Source organism: Pteropus alecto, unplaced genomic scaffold, assembly GCF_000325575.1.
Source record: "Pteropus alecto unplaced genomic scaffold, ASM32557v1 scaffold3, whole genome shotgun sequence".
Lineage (NCBI taxonomy): Eukaryota > Metazoa > Chordata > Mammalia > Chiroptera > Pteropodidae > Pteropus > Pteropus alecto.
The window spans coordinates 3113643-3131859 of record NW_006442484.1 but is presented as its reverse complement, the minus strand read 5'-3'; the positions used below and the strand labels follow the sequence as shown (position 1 = coordinate 3131859).

The window sequence follows — 18217 nt, the reverse complement described above, 5'->3', positions numbered from 1 at the left end:
TCTCCCCGCTCCTCTCCACTTTTGTCCTTAGAGCCACCACTGTCCATTTCTCTCCATTAATTCTGAACTTGTGTCATTCAGACGTGGACACTGGGGGATTTTCCTGGCAAATATTTCAGTCTGTCAAGAGTTTGACCCTGGAGAGGAAAGGCTAGGTGAATGGTTGCTAGCGACATAAACCCTATTTCACAGGGGTAAGCAAAAACCACCACTGCGATTCTTCAAGAATTTGTTACTAGAATCTTTTAGGGAATACTCCTTGCCTCACCACTACTAATTCCAGTTTGATCTCTTTGTTATCTTCCTCCTCTTTCCAAGGTAGTATTTCCCATCCATCCCACTTTTTTCAGTCTAGTCCAATCCTACCAGATTCTTCCAGACTCTACTCCTAATATTCATATGGTGTTATTCCTGAAAAATATCCTCATATCTTAAAGTAATTTTTAAGAAGATAATAAGACACCTTTAGAAATTAGCCTGGCCAGGCTCCCCTTGTGGAGCAAATGATAGGGATTAATACCCAGTTCTTCCAGCTCCAATTGCCATGACTTTCCTTCTGCACCCATTTGTCTTGCAAGAATTCTAGCTGTGAGAGAAGTCACTGGCTGTGACTTGCGGTATGTGATAATATGCTTAATTACTTTTCCACATATAAAATTAGACTATAATAATATTTGTTATTTATTGAAAGCTTGATATATGAGACTCCATACTAAAGCATCTTTCAAAATGTATTCTTACAGACTGGAGAACTGATACAGAGATCAACAACTTTATCAAGGACACACAGTGTCACAAAGCAGTGTCCCATTGTCATGATGTCTACCCATCATTCAATATGGTCGTTGCTTTATCATCCATTCCTCTCTAGATATTTGAGCAACTTTTAGATAATCACTGTGTGTTTTTATGTTAAATTTCTACAAAATTAATTTATCAAGTGTTTGAGTATCTCCTGTGTGCCAGACACCACTCTTCTAAGTGTTCCCAGAGTCCACCACCTCCAGGAAGCTTTTTTTGATATCTTACTTAGATTAATTGATCCTCTTCTCTCATGGCACCTTTATTCTACTTTTATTCTACTATAACCTTGCATTTAAGATGCTGTGTCATAATGATGTTCTCTCTCTCTCTCTCTCTCTCTCTCTCTCTCCTCCCACTAAACTATTGGTTCTTTGGCTCCTTGAGAATATGGACATATTATTAATATATGCTTTATGTAGTGCCCACAATAGAAACTGCCAAAATAACTCCTAACACAGGTTTGCTGAGTCCTTAAATAAATATCTTGTATTGATTTCCTTTCTATTTTGCAAGCTATGAAGAAAGAATCTGTCATACCAACAGGATGCCTCTGAGTTCCCTGGAGGCCCCACACATTTAGATACAACACAGAGTTTTGCCCCTCTTGGTCCTCATTCTCAGTCTGTGTAATGTACATGGATACAGATTGTCCTGAAAGAGTTTTCTTCCCATACTATCTCAGAACTCTCACTTGACTCTCCTATTCTCTGAAAATGTACCTTCCAGCACGAGACAGACTCTCACTTGACTCTCCTATTCTCTGAAAATGTACCTTCCAGCAAGAGACTTCTCTCCAATACTTTGTCATCCAGGTTGGAGAAGAGGCTAAAGTGAGCAGAAAATTTCTGCTCAGTGGAGGGAAGTACAAGAACTCTTAGAATTGCAAGTTAAGCTGAGATTCCCCTGGTTTCTGTCCTCATTTCTTCCCCAGGCTCCATAGGGTCACTTTTCTGTGTAAATGATTCTCTGAACTTGACATGATCATGCTCAAATGTTATACATGAAAAAACTAATTGTTTAAGTACATGAGTCATTTCTGTCCTACTGTTCTGCTTTGTGGGAACTTATCTAGTCTTTAGCACTTTAACCAGATGACTAACGGAGAGAAGGAAGTAAATGACACTTATTAGGATTTTTAGAAAAATGAGAATTTGTAGAGGTTTGTAAAGGAAGGTAGGATGACTCGAAGGAGACTTGAGGCTATTGGTGGACTATGGATAGCTGGGGGATATGTTCCACGTGTGACAGGGATCAAGGATATTTGGAAGGAGTACTGGTTTTGGTATGAGTTACCAATTATAAAAACTTCGCAAATGCATAGGGCAAAAGCAAAAATACATAAATAAATTAATTAATTAATTAATTAGTTAATTAAAGGGGGGGTGCTACCACAAATATTTATTCTTAAAACTTTCATATGTATGATCTGGGCTAGGCCAGCATTGAAGTATTAAACGGAAAATACATTATTTTGTCAGCTTTCCTTATGTTTATTTTTTGGTTTAGTATTGTTTTTATTTTTAATTATAATTAGTGAGGTTGAAAAGGGCGAAGCACCATAGTCCTTTAGGCCTTTTGGATGGCTAAGTTCATAATCTGGCCTAAAAACTTGGTTGATCTCAGAATATTAGATGCCCTGTGGTCTCATCACATGCTTGGTTCCTTAGCTATATTCTTTCATATGACTTTTTAATGTTTTAACTTTTTTTTTTTAAGTTTTAAAATTATTTTTATTTTTAAATTACAGTTGACATTCAATATTATTTTATATTTGTTTCAGGTGTACAGCATAGTTATTAGACACTTATACAATTTACAAAGTGATTCCCCAATAAGTGTAGTACCCACCTGGCATCATACATCATTATTACAATATTATTGACTACATTCCTTATGCTAACTTTACACCCCTATGACTATTTTGTAACTACCAAGTTGTACTTCTTAATACTTTCCTCTTTTCACCCAGTACTCCTCTATTTTTGTTTTACAGATAAGTATATTGAAGCTGAGAAAGGTAAATAACTGGTCCAAGATCATACAGCATAAAGGATGGAGCAGGGATTCATACCCAGGTCTACCTCACTCTGGGGAAGCCTCTCTTGACTTTTGGATCTTCATCTCTCAAAGGAGGTAATTAATATTTGCTTTCTAAAATGCTTGGCTCTTTTTTCTTTACAGTTTGCTGTTGTGCTGGCGTTTTGCAAAATGGCTTAATCTGTTTAATGTCATAAATGCATTTTAGATAAGGGTGTTAAAGTTCATCTTCACCATCAGAGCATTTTTGTGGGCACTTGTGCCTTAAAAAACATTAACTCCTTTAAAATTCTCAAATCATCACCAGGAGTTCTTGCTCCTGACTGCAGATTCAGCTCTCAGGTTCTCTTTCCTATCATCAGAGAGAAAATTGAGGAGGAGTAATAGCAACTCCAGACCTTGGGAGTTGGGGAAATTAATTCAGTTATTAGGTGCTGAATGCCTTTAGCTGGCTGAATAAAGTGATGATTGCCTGCCCTCTCTCTCTAACAGGTTCTGAGTATTGCCTGAAATTCTACTCCACAGGGCCTGGGTGTGGGACTGGGCATATAGGAATAGAGTAGTCTGCCCTTTGCTGCTTTTACTGAACAGCTTGTTCTAAGTGAGGAGGAAGGAAAGAGATCTAGATGGGGTGAGGGTGAGGGGGCTGGGAGTGCCAGGGAGACAAGTGTGTTGTGTTACTGGGTCAATAAACTGATTTAAACTTTATATATATATATATTGGCCTCCAGTTTTTTCTTTTCCCTTCAGTGCTTGGAAATATGTCCTCAGCCAGTGTGTGCTTTTCATTGCCTATTAATTGGTTAATGCAAATCCTTTAGAAGGAGAAAAAAATAAATATATTTTATCATTCTCTCACTGCCCTGTTTGTTATTCATTTGTGGTAAAGGAGTCATATATACAAATGCCCATCAGAATGCCTCCCAGCTGCCCCATCAAGACCTAGTCAAAACATATTGAAATGAGAATTCATCATTCCCATTCCTTTCCTCCTCCAATCTGTCCTCAATCCAAATTTTCTCCTAAGACATTTCTCTCTTATTTCAGTAATAAATGCTAGAGGTAAGCACACTAAATTATAATCACTCAGAGACTGTTTTTGTACTATATATTTAACAATTATTCTTGAACTTCCACCTGGTCAAAAAAACAAAAACAAAAAACAAATAGATAACAGTCATTCTAGACTTCTCCCATAACCCATAACCAAAAGTCACTTACTTACCCTTCAAAGACTCTGAAAATAAATGGAGTAGTGTAGAGTAGTAACAGAGAGAACAGTGATAGATGAGATCAGAGAAATAAGAGTGGGAAGGAAGCAGGAGTGCTGGATCATGGACATCCTCTTAAACTGCTGCAAGATCTTTGGCTTTGGAAAGAAGAGTACCATATCCTGACTAATCTTTTAGAATCACTCTGGCTGCTCTCTTGAGAATAAGCTTTTGTGCAACAAGAAGAGAAGCAGGTATCCTTCAATTAAGAGAAGACTATAACCTGTAATAACCAAGGAAAGAATGAGGGCAGCTTGGGGCAGGATAGATCTTGATCAACAGCATGTTTCATGTGAGAAAAAGAGAGGTATCAAAGATGAAACCACATTTTCAACACTGAGCAACTGTAAGAATGAAGTTGCCATTTACTGAGGTATGGGAGGTCATGGAGCATGGGGGGTAATTTGGGGACAATTCTCAGCAACTCAGTTTTAAATATGTTGCATTCAAGATATCTAATAGCTCTCCACAAGAATATGTCAAGTAGGCAGCTGGATATATTGGTCTGGAGTTAAGGAAAAGGACTGGTCTTAGAGATATATTTGCGATTAATTAATTAGCATATATATGACATTTAAAGATGTGAAATTTGAGTGAGTGAGATTAGCCACAGAATAAGTACAGATAAAATAGAAGAAGAAGAAGAAGAAGAAGAAGAAGAAGAAGAAGAAGAAGAAGAAGAAGAAGAAGAAGAAGAAGAAGAAGAAGAAGAAGAAGAAGAAGAAGAAGAAGAAGAAGAAAAAGTTTGGAAGGTAAAGAAGGACCAACTAAAGAAATTAGAGATGCAGAGGAAATACTGGTGAAAGCAGTGTCCTGCAAGCCAAATACGAATATGTTCCAAGAGCAAGGAGAAATGGCTGTGTCAAATGCCAGTGAAAAGACAAATAAGGGAAAGATCATTGAATTTTGCAAGATAAAACCATTGGTGTCTTGAGAAACACTATTTCACTATAGCACAAGGAAAAATAATCAATAGTGTGGGTTTAAGAAAAAGGAAGGAAAAATTCAGAGATGAAGTATATAAACAACATGTCCAAGGATCTGGGCAGTAAGCTGAAAGGGAAAATGGAGCAGTATATGAAGTCAGATAAGAGGATAAGAGAGAGGTTTCCTTCCCTGGCCCAGAGAAAGTTTTTTAGTTTTAATTAATTCGTTCATGTAATATTTGCATGTTTTATGCTTTGGAAAGCCATCCAATAGTGCTGGAAAAATATTGAAAACAGAGGTGAAGAGGATAATGCTGCAGTAGTATTTTGAATAGAGTATAAGACTGTCCTTCAAGTGATGGGTCAGACCTTAGCTAGTACCATTTACTGTTCATATTCAGCAACAAGACAGAGTACAGGGACACAGATGTGGGTAGTTGGGTAAATGCGGTGGTGAAAATATGTGGATATATAAATGTTATGTTTTTTTTCACCAGAAAGGAGAAAACAAAGTCATCTGCTAAGAGTGAAGATGTGGTTGAGATTGGTGGTGGTATAAGAAGGTTTAAAATTATCACCTAGGATATCAAAAGATCCTGGATTAAAAAAAATAAGGGGTGACTGCTGGGCAAATTTAAGTGCTCACTTTAGGTCACGATTCTAAAGGAGATACCAGTTCTCTATAGTGATATGTCATCACCTGCTGTCTGCTCTTTATACCAAGACCATTAGAATTTCACAGAGAGCCTACCACATACTATACTTTTCCGGACAGCTTTGCCAATAATCACACAAAACACCTGCCTGAGCACTTTCCTCTTTCTTCTCCACCTTGCCAATTCCTATTCACTTTCAAGATTCAATTTATTCCTAGCTTCACCCAGGAATTGAGTACTAATACCCACATGAGATCTGTGTCCTCTTGCATGCTTCCATTTCACCTGAGAACACTTCTGCTCTAGCCCTTGTCAGTCCCCTGGTGATTCTCTTCACCCGTGTCTTTCTCATTATGCCACAATTTAGGTGCTATCAAACAAGCAGGCATCAAAGTTGCCTGCTGCCACCCTTGCAAAAAAAGTTTCTAAGTAGATCTAATGTGAGGCCCAAGAATTTTCATTTCTAACAAGGTCCCAGGTGATGCTGATGCTAGTGGGAAAGAAGAAGCACACTTTGAGAACTACTATTCTAGTTCTTCAAAGGCTGGAGCCAAGTGTGGGCCATATGTATCCTCAGAACTTGGCTCTACAATTGGCTTAGGGTAGAAGCGCAGAAAAGTGTTAGTCAGCATCCAAATCATATTTGGCTGAATGAGGAGAAGAAAAATAATATACCTGAATTGTAAGCTCTCTTCCCTCTCGGTTAATCTTCAAGTGATGCATCCTTCTGTTGGCAAAGTTCTCTACCTCAATGGTGAATACATGGGATTCTTCCTTGCTCAGCTGATAGTGAACTTGTAAACTTCCTTGAAAAGCAAATATTAGAAATTAGAATTTAAAAAGGGCCATAAAATGCAAAAGTATGATCAGATTGTATTTTAATTGATTATTACTGTTCAGTTAAATTAAAATTTAAAATTAAATTAAAAGGATAAATATTTTAATTCTTTGATCATTCTAATTTTTAAAAGATATGCTATTATTATAGCATTTGGGTCCTTATAGAAATTTCTGAATTTAGCTACAAAATTAAAGTGTGTGTATGGTGGGGTGGGGGATGTTATCAAAAAACAAATATCAGTTTGGAAAATAAAACCACAATCTATTTTGTAATAGGATTGTGAAAACTTTAATATTATAAAGTTGTTTCCACTCTCTTCAACTTCTATTATTTCAATAACTCTCTTCTTAATTTCCTTCATGAAATTTCAAGAATTTATAATGTGAAATAAGATTCCAAAATAACCTAAAGTAGAGTAGAAGAAAATAATAGTCAGCCAAGAGGAAAAGTTTTATACAGCCAATCCTGGATTTCCTGGTTTGTTTTCTTCATTTGGTTCCTCCAGGCCACTTCTAATTCTAAGAATCTTGGTGTTGTCAAGGTTAATTCAACCAAATAAAGTAAATCAGCATTATTATATATCAGGCATGGTGATAAATACCACATTCCTTGAGGGAATTTGTAGTTTTTTACACTGCCACTATTTGGATCATCCATACACATATCTATATTCTGTATACATTTATGCATTTTAGAATTCACTTCCATTTTATATTTTTTACTAATATCTGCCTCACAGCTATCCATTTTAGATGTCAATAACCTCAACAGGGACCCCATTAAAGAATTCTGGAGCTTTCTTGACATCCCAGTTTATGTCTAAAACACCTCAACCAAGCAAAGAAATACATAAAACAAATATTAAGAGATATAAAAGGAGAGATTGCCAGTAACAAAATAATAGTAGGGGATTTTAATGCCCCACTCATATCAATGAATAGATCATACAGACAGAAAATCAACAAAGAACCCGTGGCCTTAAGCAATGCATTAGATCATATGGACTTAACTGATACTTGCAGAATGTTACACCCCAAATCAACTGAATAGACATTCTTTTCAAGAACATATATAACATTTTCCATAAAATACACATGTTTGGCCAGAAAACAAGTCTCAGTATACCTAAGAAGATTAAAATCACATCAAGCATCTTTTTTGATCTCAACGGCATGAAACTAGAAATCAATTACAAGAAGAAAACTTGAAAAAACACAAACATGGAGGACAAAGAACATGCTACTAAACAATCAATATGTTAATGGAAAAATCAAGGAAGAAACCAAAAAAATATCCTGAGACAAATAAAAATGAAAACACAATAATTTAAAATATTTGGGACACAGCAAAAGTAGCTCTAAGAGGGAAATTCATAGTGATACAGGCCTACATCAAGAACAAAATTTAAAAAAAAATCTCAAATAAACATTCTAAACTTATAAGTAAAAAAAAAAAAACACTAAAAAATGAGGAACAAACAAAGCCCAAAGTGAGTAGAAGAAAGGAAATAATAAAGATCAGAACAGAAATAAATGAAATAGAGACCAAAAACAATAGAAAAGGTCCACAAAATTAATGGTTAGTTTTTGAAAAGATAAAAAAAAAAAAAAAAAAAAAAAGATAAAACTTAATCCAACCTCATTAAGAAAAAAGAAAAGAGTGAGGGCCCAGATAAATAAAATCAGAAATAAAAGAGAAGTGACAACTGATAACACAGAAATACAAGGAATTTTAAGAGAATACTATGAACAATTATATATCAAGAAATTGAACAACCTAGAAGAAATGGATATAGTCCTAGAAACATATATTCTTCCAAGACTGAGTCAAAAAGAAATAGAAAACCTGAACAGAACGATTACTAGAAAAAAATTGAATCAGTAACCAAAAATTACCAACAAACAAAAGTCCAGGACAATATGGCTTCACAAGTGAATTCTACCAAGCATTCAAAAAAATAATTCCTATTTTTCTCAAACATTTTCCCCTTCACCAAAATGAAGAGGATGGAAATTTTCCAAACTTATTCTATGCGGCCAATGTTACCCTGATACCAAAACCAGATGAAGAAACTACAAAAAATAGAAAATTACATGCCAATATCCCTGATGTAGAGAGATGCAAAAATTCTCAAGAAAATATCAGGAAACAAAATTAAGCAATATATTTAAAAGATCATGCACTGTGATCAAGTGGGATTTATTCCAATACACAAGAATGCTTCAATATTCATGAGTCAACGTGATATACCACATAAACAAAATAAAAGATAAAAATCATATCAATAGATGCAGAAAATGTGTTTGACAAAACCCAGCATCTATGAATATTGAAACTCTCTGCAAAGTAGTAATAGAAGAAACATACTTCAACATACTGAAGGCTATATATGACAAACCTGTAGCTAACATACTCTAGTGAAAAGCTAAAAGTGTTTTCCTAAAGATCAGAAATAAAACAAGGATGTACACTTTCACTACTTTTATTTAACATAAAATTAGAAGCCCTTGTTAATATTGTTAAAATGTCTGCACTATTCACAGTAGTCTACAGATTCAACAAAATACCAATGGCATTTTTCAGAGAATTAGAAAAAGTAACTTAAAATTTATATAAAACCACAAAAGACACAGAATAGACAAAAAATCTTGAGATAGAAGAACAAATTTGGAAGTGTGACACTCCTGCTTTCAAGTTATACTATAAAGTTATAGTAATCAAAACAGTATGGTATTGGCACAAAACAGATCTATACATCAATGGAACAGAATAGACAGCCCAGAATTAAGCCCACACTTTTACAGTCAACTAACATATGAAAAGGAGGCAGTAATATACGATGGAGAAAATACAGTTCCTTTAATAAATGGTGTTATGAAAACTATACAGATATAAGCAAAATAAAATAAAACTAGACTGTTTTCTTATACCATATACAAAAATAAACTCAACACAGATGAAAGACTTAAACATAAAATCTGAAACCACATATAGATAGTAAACACTGACATTGCTCCTAGAAATGTACATGTGTGTGTGTGTATGTGTGTGTGTATCTTTCAACAAAGACAACAAAAAAATAAAAGAAAGAAAAATAGAAAGGATTACATCAAACTAAAAAGCTTTTGCACATCAAAGGAAGCCATCACCAAGGTGTAAAGGCAATTTACTGAATGAAAAAAAAATTGCAAATGATATATCTGATAAGGGATTAATATTTAAATATATATATGAAAATTTATACAACTCAACATCAAAAGAACAAACAATCCATTTAAAAACTGGGCAGGAGACCTGAATAGATGTATATCTAAAAAAGACATACAGATGACCAACAGACATGAAAAGATTCTCAGCATTGCTAATCATAGGGAAATGCAAATCAAAACCACAATAATATATTACTTCATACCTGATAGAATTGTCACAAAGAAAAAAAAAAAGTGTTGGCAAAAATGTGAAAAAAAAAGAAACCCTTGTGCACTGTTGGTGGAATTGTAAATTAGTGCAGCCAGTATGGAAACAGTATGGAAATTCCTCAAAAAAATTAAGAATAGAACTACTGCATAATCTAGCAATTTCATTTCTGGGTATTTATCCAAAGAAAACAAAAACAATAACTTGAAAAGATATATGCACCCCTATGTTCATTGCAGTATTCTTTACAATTCCCAACATATGTAAACAACTCACATGTCCATTGATAGATGAATGGATAAAGAAAATGTGGTACAAACATAATGAAATACTACTCAGCCATAAAAAATAATGAAATCTTGTCATTACCGATAACATGGATGGACCTAGAAAGTATTATGTTAAGTGAAATAAGTTGGACAGAGAATGGCAAATACATGATCTCAGTTATGAGTGGAATCTAAGAAACAAAATTAATGTACAAAATTGAGTGGAACTGAGATACAGAGGACAAATTGATGGTTGTCAGAGGGGAGAGAGTAGGGGAGGATCAAGAAGGGGATTAAGAAGTACAAACTTCCAGTTATAAAATAAGTCATAAGGATGTAATGTATAACTTAAAGAATAGAGTCAATAACACAGTAATAACCATGATGACAGATGGTTACTAGAATCATTACAGTAATCACTTTGTAAGGTATGTAAATGTTGAATCACAATGTTGTATATATGAATCTAATCTAATACTATATGTCAACTATAATTAAAAAAGAATTAATTAAATCAAAAAATAAAAAACCTCAACCAGTTCTTTTAGAGTCGTACAAATATTGACTTCAATTTCTTAAGCGTTTTGATGCAACAATGCCTCCCGAAATTCTCCAATATAATATTCTGAAACTTCTCACTGACTCATTTTCACATAACACATACAAAAAAATCTCAATCCATAACTTTTAAAAATAAGTTTGACACCAATAAAGCTAACTTTCAATCTTCTCTGAGGCACAGGGTTGAAACAGAGAATGGTGTAGGGTCAGGGACAGGGGCTAATTAATTATCTTCCCCCAGGATTTTCTTCAGCTGCTTAGTCAGTGATCTAAGAGGCAATTTTCTCCTTCCAGTGTATACTCTGGTGATTCCTCAAATTGCCATCAACTTCATCAACAGAGAATGTTGTCTTATCTTCTAGTCTTTGGGAGAACCCTGGGACCCAGATCTATGTCCTGCCCTCAGGCCCTCCTTTACCTCCACTATGTGCTTCATCTGCATGCTTCCATTTCTTCCTTTGAGTTTTTTATCCCATCTTTCCTTCTATGTTTAACAAATGGCAAATATTACAAGGTTACAGTCTCATAGACAACTGACAGAGGGAAGGTGCTGTCTATAAATCTAATAAACCAAAAAATGGATTGTTCTGACCATGAGTCCACTATAATTTATTTAAAGCACTATAATACATTCTCTCCTATTTGGTCTCAATTTTTTTCTTTTATTACATATTAGCATTGCCACATGTGTGTAATATGGACTGAGATAAGATGTTCACCATGTGGAAATTAGAAATGAAATTGATTTGAGCCCCATTTAGGGCTTTTCTAAATATGGAATAAACATACTTATAATGGAATGACCTTTTATCACCAGCAAGTACCTTATAAAAGTGTTAACAGATTCTATTAATATTGGAGCACTCGAGTTATATCTAGCCTATATTTATTATTATTTTTAAGAATTAAACAAGTAATACCACTTCACTTTATAACGTGACTTTAAAAAAGTGAGAGAGGTTATCTTCGATTACAAAGAACTATTTAAACAGAATGGTAAGGAACCTACTTCAAATCCAAGAGGAGGCAGTCCTATCTGTTAAACTTCCTTGCTGCTTTCTGGACCAAGCTGCACTCTCTTGGCCTATATCATGCTCGAATTTCTGCTTATGACTCCACTTTCATCTAGAATACATTTTGTTTTCTTTCCTGCATTTTACAAGTGAAGAAACAGAGTTACCTCAGGTAAATAACTTTTCATCATTTATAGTATGTGATGGACTCAAATTCAGAAACTAAATTCTAGCTAGTTCCAAGGAGAATGGTTTTTCCATGGGCCACAATGACCCCATGTGATTATCTAAACTCAGAAAACTCTTCCACTCCAAATTTTTTCATGAGGCTTATCCATCCTGCAAAGTTCAGGTAAGGTTATCTCTTCCAGGTAGCCCTCCCTGGCTTCTCCGAGGTGCCCTCTTCTGGTCCTATAAGCCCTGTGCTCACCTCTATCCAAACACTTATTGTCTTGTGTTGCCTGTTTACTTGCCTGTCTCTCGCATAATCTGAAACTTCTCGGGCATCTTTACATATCTTATTCATTCTTAGATTCCCAGTGTCTAGTCTACAGTAAATACTCAATATATTTGAAAGGAAGGAAAGGAAAAGGAGAAGGAGAGAGACAGGGAGGAAGAAATGAAGTTCTAAAAAATTCAGTGGGGCTTATAAATTTTTTACATCTAAGGTAATAATTTATCTGAAACAGTACAAATAAGATGGTATTTAGTCTCAATAAGCCCTGAGACCAATGACATATTCATAGTTATTGCCTCACCCTGTTGTTTATTGACCTGGACTTGGGAGAACACCTGTCTGAAAAATCCCAAGAATGGCATGCCAAAGAACTAGATACATCCTAGAGGCCCCATCTTGAATTGAGTGGTGTCTTCACCAGTTTACCCTCCTTCCCACCTGCATATGATCTGAGGCCCAGCTGTCTCAGGGAAGTCATTCAAGTTTGGATTCTCACAAACTGCCTTGAACCTTCTGCCTCTTCTCAATGTTGAGGGTTCTATCTCTTTTTCCGTGCATCTGGATTTGCCTTACATGCCTAGTCTGGTGGTTTTTAAATTGTTTTCAATTTTTAACAGTTTATTCAAATGAAATATATAGTAAAAGCTATTGTAGAAAACAGAAAATATGAAGCTGCTTGAGTTGAAGTAGGAGCAGGAGACTCTCTCTAGGCTGCCACTGCCATTGTTCCCTCCTCCACCCCTCACTCTCCAAGCTCATGCTGTCCAACAGAATTCCTTGGTCTCCCAACAGCATAGTATAAAATCCTTGGCCCTTCAAAGAGATGACTCGGTCTACTAGGATTTGGTCAGAAGGACAGCTGGACAACTTGTATCTATGGCCACAGCCCAAAGAGCTGTTCTTCTCTGCACTCTTGACCCCACACTCCAAATGTCTGGAGGTCAAATCTGACAAGCTTACCATTGGATATGGCTAGGCTTTAAGTCGATCAGTGTTAGAATGTATACACATGATTAAAGCCATGCTCCCTTGAGAGGTACTGGATCTATTTTGGACTGTTTGTTTGTTTTTTGTTTGTTTGGTTGGTTGGTTTTTGTTGTTGTTGTAGTTTGTTTGTTTGTTTGTTTTTTTTAAAGAGCAGAAATTTGTTCTTAAGTTCTGGAAGCTAGAATTTCAAAATGTTTTCTCAAAGGCTCTAGGCTAAATGTTTTCTCAAAGGCTCCCTTCCCCTTTCCTCTTCATAGTTTCTGGTAGGCGTCTGCAATCCTTGGCATTCCTTGGTTTGTAGATGCGTCAGCATTCCAGTGGCCTCCGTTATCTTCATATGGCCTTATCCCTGTGTGTCTCTGTGAAATCTATTTTCAAAGATATTCTAATACTCAACAAAAGATAACCATGTACCTTTTAGCAAGACATTTTACTATTTACATCTTGCTTGACACTCATGAGAATGATTTTCCCATTCATCTCATAAGAATGAGAAAATTATTGACTGGAAACTCATAATTGAAAAGTATAAATAATATTTAGTTCAGTGTCTCGAAGTGAGCCATAATGTAAAAATTCATGCACCTCAGTTGTTCAAGAACATCATTTTGTTCTGTTCTATTTTACTCGTTCTCACTTTTCCAGTCTTCCTACAGTAATCTGAATTCCATACTGCCATTAGGAAGAATATTATAACAAATATTTGGCCATGTGACTCTAGCACTTAAAAAATCTCAAGGCTCCTTAATTCTACATAATAGATTCTGACTTCTTAGCCTGATGTGTGAGGCTCTTGTTTTATCTTTCCAATTTTATCACATGCATTCTGTTCATATCTTAATCACACCTGAACCCTCAACATTCTTCTGAATAATGCTCTTTCTTGCTTCCTTGCCTGTTTTTTTTCCTCAGCTGGAAATATATCTCTGACACCTTAACTGCTTGGCAAGCAGCTCCTCATTTATTAAGGAGACAAAAATAATGGTCATACTTGTCTGCTATTATATGCTTAACAGGTATTAGGCACTTAAATAGGTGCTAAAGATTTTTTTAAGTGTTTAGATTAGGTAATCGAATTTCAGAGAGGTAAAAATCTCTGCAAGTATAATAATAACATTCATAATGAAAGACGATTCAAATCTAGGAGTACAGACATTTAAAGTATATGCTCCTTTCACTGTACCGTGCTGCCTTCAAAGAGATAAGTGGTTGGGTAGATGAATGAGTAGATGAATAGAGAAGCAGATTTCCAGGCAAAGGGAAAGATGGATGATTTGATAGACAATGAATACATATTTTGTGGATTCAAAACAATAAACAAACACAAGGAGTGAGGCAATAAAAAAAAAGTTTCAGAGAAATAGCTTTATTGAAGGAAGGTAAAACTTACTTAACAACAACAACAAAAGTGATATGCTTATGTAGCTATACAGGTAGAAGCAGAGCAATGAGCTGAATTTTACCACACTCAAAGCAGTAGAACTGTAGGCCAGTAGAGGTGGTAAGAATTTTAGTAGACATATACCCTGCCAACCTTCTCATTTTAAAAGATGGAAAAACTAAGAACCTGCTAAATGAGTGAGACATGGAAGAGAGTAGAGTGGGAAAGAGAGAGGCCACATAGAGAAGGCTCATACTAAAGTGACAAAAATGTGTACCTTAAGGATCCCCTAAAGTCACTTGTGTGACTGGGCTGATCTACACAAAGTGATAGATTAAAAAAAATTAGCCTGGGTACCCCAAATGCAAGTTAGATCTAAAAGGAAGGCATGAAGCACCACCTGCTCTCACATCAAATGGAAAACCGATGAAAGCGTTGGACCACCGTGAGCAGGAGTTCATTCTGTATTTCCTTTAAGAGACCATTGTCAGTTTTTTTGTTTTATTATTTCACTTTGAAAGGAGCTCTTCTATATGTTGAATATTGTCCATTCCCTATCAGTATATATCAATCCCACATTCAGACAGTTTTCTATGTACACTTTAGTTTCTCCTACCCGGACCATCCTCACCAATTAGCTCCTCTTCCATCTTTACTGCCTCACTGAGTGACACCAACCATCCACTGGTTGCTTAGGTCAAAATCCTAAAAGTCATTCTTGCTTTGTCTATTTCTTTCACCAACACTTCCATATACATGTCATACACCTAAGTCGTCAGCAGCCCGCTGGCCTCTACAAATTCTGTATCTTTGATCCTGTTTTCAGCTTAATCACTACAGCCTCATCCAGTCCATCACTATTTCTCACCTGGACCATTGTAACACATCTGAAGTAACTCTCAGATTCCAGTCATATCTCTTTTTTCCCTCACATCCATCTGTTCTCCACTCAGTAGTCAAAATAAGCTCTTTAAAGTGTAAATTTGATGTCACTGCCTATAATGTTTTAAAATGACCCTCTAAGACACTGAGAATAAAGTTAAAATTCTTTGTGATAGCCTGTAAGATCCTATATGATCTTCCCCTGTACCTCTTTGGTATCATTTCATTCCATACTTGCCTTTATTCACTAGGCTCCAACTACTATGGACCTTTTATTATGTTTCCTCATTGTACTGAGGTAGTTTCTGCTTCAGAGTCTTTACACCTGCTTTTTTTCCCCTCTCCACCTGGAATGCTCCTCTTATAGATCTTTGCTAGAAGGCCCCTCCTCATTCATGGATCAGATGTGATCCACGCAGTGATGCCTTCCATACCCTGCCCAGCTACCTCAGTACCTCCATCTAACAATGTTTACCCAGGTGTTATTCATGATTGATTAACTGCATAATGAAACCAATATCAGAATTCAGTATTTGTTATTATTAATACTACAGTCCCTCTATAATTCCAATTATAAGCACCCACTCTCTGACTACAACCTCCTCCCTTTCCGGATCCCTTCTCCTAATGCCCAGATTCTTACAATTCCTGGCATAAAGATTAATCTTACCAACTACTCAATCCTCTTTTCTCTTTTTACCCACGTCAAATTGCCTGGCTCATTCTAATGGCCATCCTCTTGTATAGACTCTTAATTAATTTGATTCACTCTTTATCAAATGAAGCTGTTTGCTTGGCAGAACCATAACTACTAAAATCCAACCTATATTATGTTACTGCTGCATAGTTTAGGTGGTGGAAAAAAAAAACACACAAACTTTAGATTTATCACCATTGACTTCTAGAGAGCCCTTCATGTGTTCTCCCATTCTCAGTGTATTCCCTAAGTTTTCCTAAGTCTATTAACTTACTGATTCTAGAAACTATTTAATGTATTTTGTCTTTCTTCAGACCTCCAACTCTACCTCCGTCTTCACTCTCAGCTACTAATAAACTTGTCTATTGCTTCTTTAAAAATACTGAAGCAATCAGAAAAGAACTACAAACTGCCACCATATTTACTAACCTATCATTTTCTTAACCCATATGTTGTACCCTTCTTTCTATTAATGTAGAAGGGCTGTTCATGCTCTTATCTAATGTCAATCTATACATATTCCTTCCCATCCTTTTCATCTATTTGAAGACATCACTCAGGCAAAACCCCTCTCCCTTTTTTCACATTTTTTAAAAATTTCATCTTCTCTACTACATTAGTCTCATTGATATTTTTCCTATATTACAGGAAAAATAAAGAAAATCTCTTCAACTTTCTTAACCTTATTCATCTCCATATTTACCTGCTTTCATCCAGCCTAAAATAAAACTCCTGAAGTATTATCTATACTTCCTATTCCCAATTCTTCTTTATGAACTACTTTACTACTTTTAAACTTCCTCCGGTAAGATTTCATCCTTGGGTCTACACCAAAATTTTTATTGTTAAGGTCATAAATGAACTTCATATTGCTAAACTCAATTTTCTGTTCACAATTACCATTTACCCTCATCAGCATTCTACACAGTCACCTTCTTCTCTTTATAAAACTATCACTTAGCTTCCAGAACATCTCTTTCTCCTAGTTTTTACTTCTCCTTCACTGACCACTCCTTCTTTCTATTATTGATTCCTCTATTTCTTCTTATCCTCTTAATGTAGAAGTCCCAGGGCTCAGTCTATGGACTTCTTTATCAACATTCACTGCCTTGACAATCTCCATCCATTGTTATGGTTCCACATAGTATCTCTGGCTTCTGAGGGTTGCCATAACATACTGTTCTGGAGACTAGAAGTTTGAAATCAAAGTGTCAGCTGATCTGCACTTTCTCAAAAGGCTCTAGGAAAAATATTTTCTTGTGTCTTCCTAGTTTCTGGTAGCTCCTGACAATTCTTGGTTCCTTGGCTTATCGCTGCATTATTCTGACCTCTGCTTCTATTGTTATGTCACATGACCTCTGTGTGTCTCTATGTGTCTCTGAGTCTGTATTTATATCTCCTTCTTCTTATAAGGACATCAGATGCACTTAGGGCTCACTCTAATCCAGCATGATTTCATCTTAACCTAACTAATTATATTTGTTATGACCCTTATTTTTACTTAAGGTCACATTCGAAGGTTCTGAGTGGTTATGAATTGTGGGGGATGAACCCAATATAATATTTAAATGTAGATCTATTTCCAAATTTATATCTCCAGGCTGATCTTCTCCCTGCAATTCTGCACTTTTCTATTCAATTACCTTCTTGACATCTCTACTTACATGATACTAACCTCGAACTTAATATAACCCAGACTAAGCTCATATTCTTCTCTTCCAAACCTGTTCCTTCCAAGACTTTTCCCATCTCAAGCACTGGAAATTCTATTCTTTCAGGGTCTCAGCCCAAACTCTTGGAATCATCTCTGATGTCTCTCTTTTTCTCATAGCCTATGTCTAGTAGAATATGACATAATTTTATGCCTTCTTTCACAATATATCCCGAATGAATCAATTTTTTCACTTCCCACTAATTTCTCTATTACCACCATCATACAAACAACCAACATTTATCATCCAGATTATTTTAATAGCTTCCTAATTACACTTATTTTACTGTTTACCCTTTATAGACTA

At 35.6% G+C, this 18217-nt stretch overlaps 1 protein-coding gene across 1 annotated transcript in view; it reads right to left on the bottom strand.

Annotated features, from left to right (window-relative positions):
* Positions 1–18217, bottom strand: part of CNTNAP5 (contactin associated protein like 5) — a 716034-nt gene that overhangs the window by 34055 nt on the left and 663762 nt on the right. The window contains exon 20 of the mRNA XM_006920991.1: positions 6370–6500. Coding sequence (XP_006921053.1) covers positions 6370–6500 — 131 coding nt within the window. The remainder of the gene's footprint in view (positions 1–6369; positions 6501–18217) is intronic.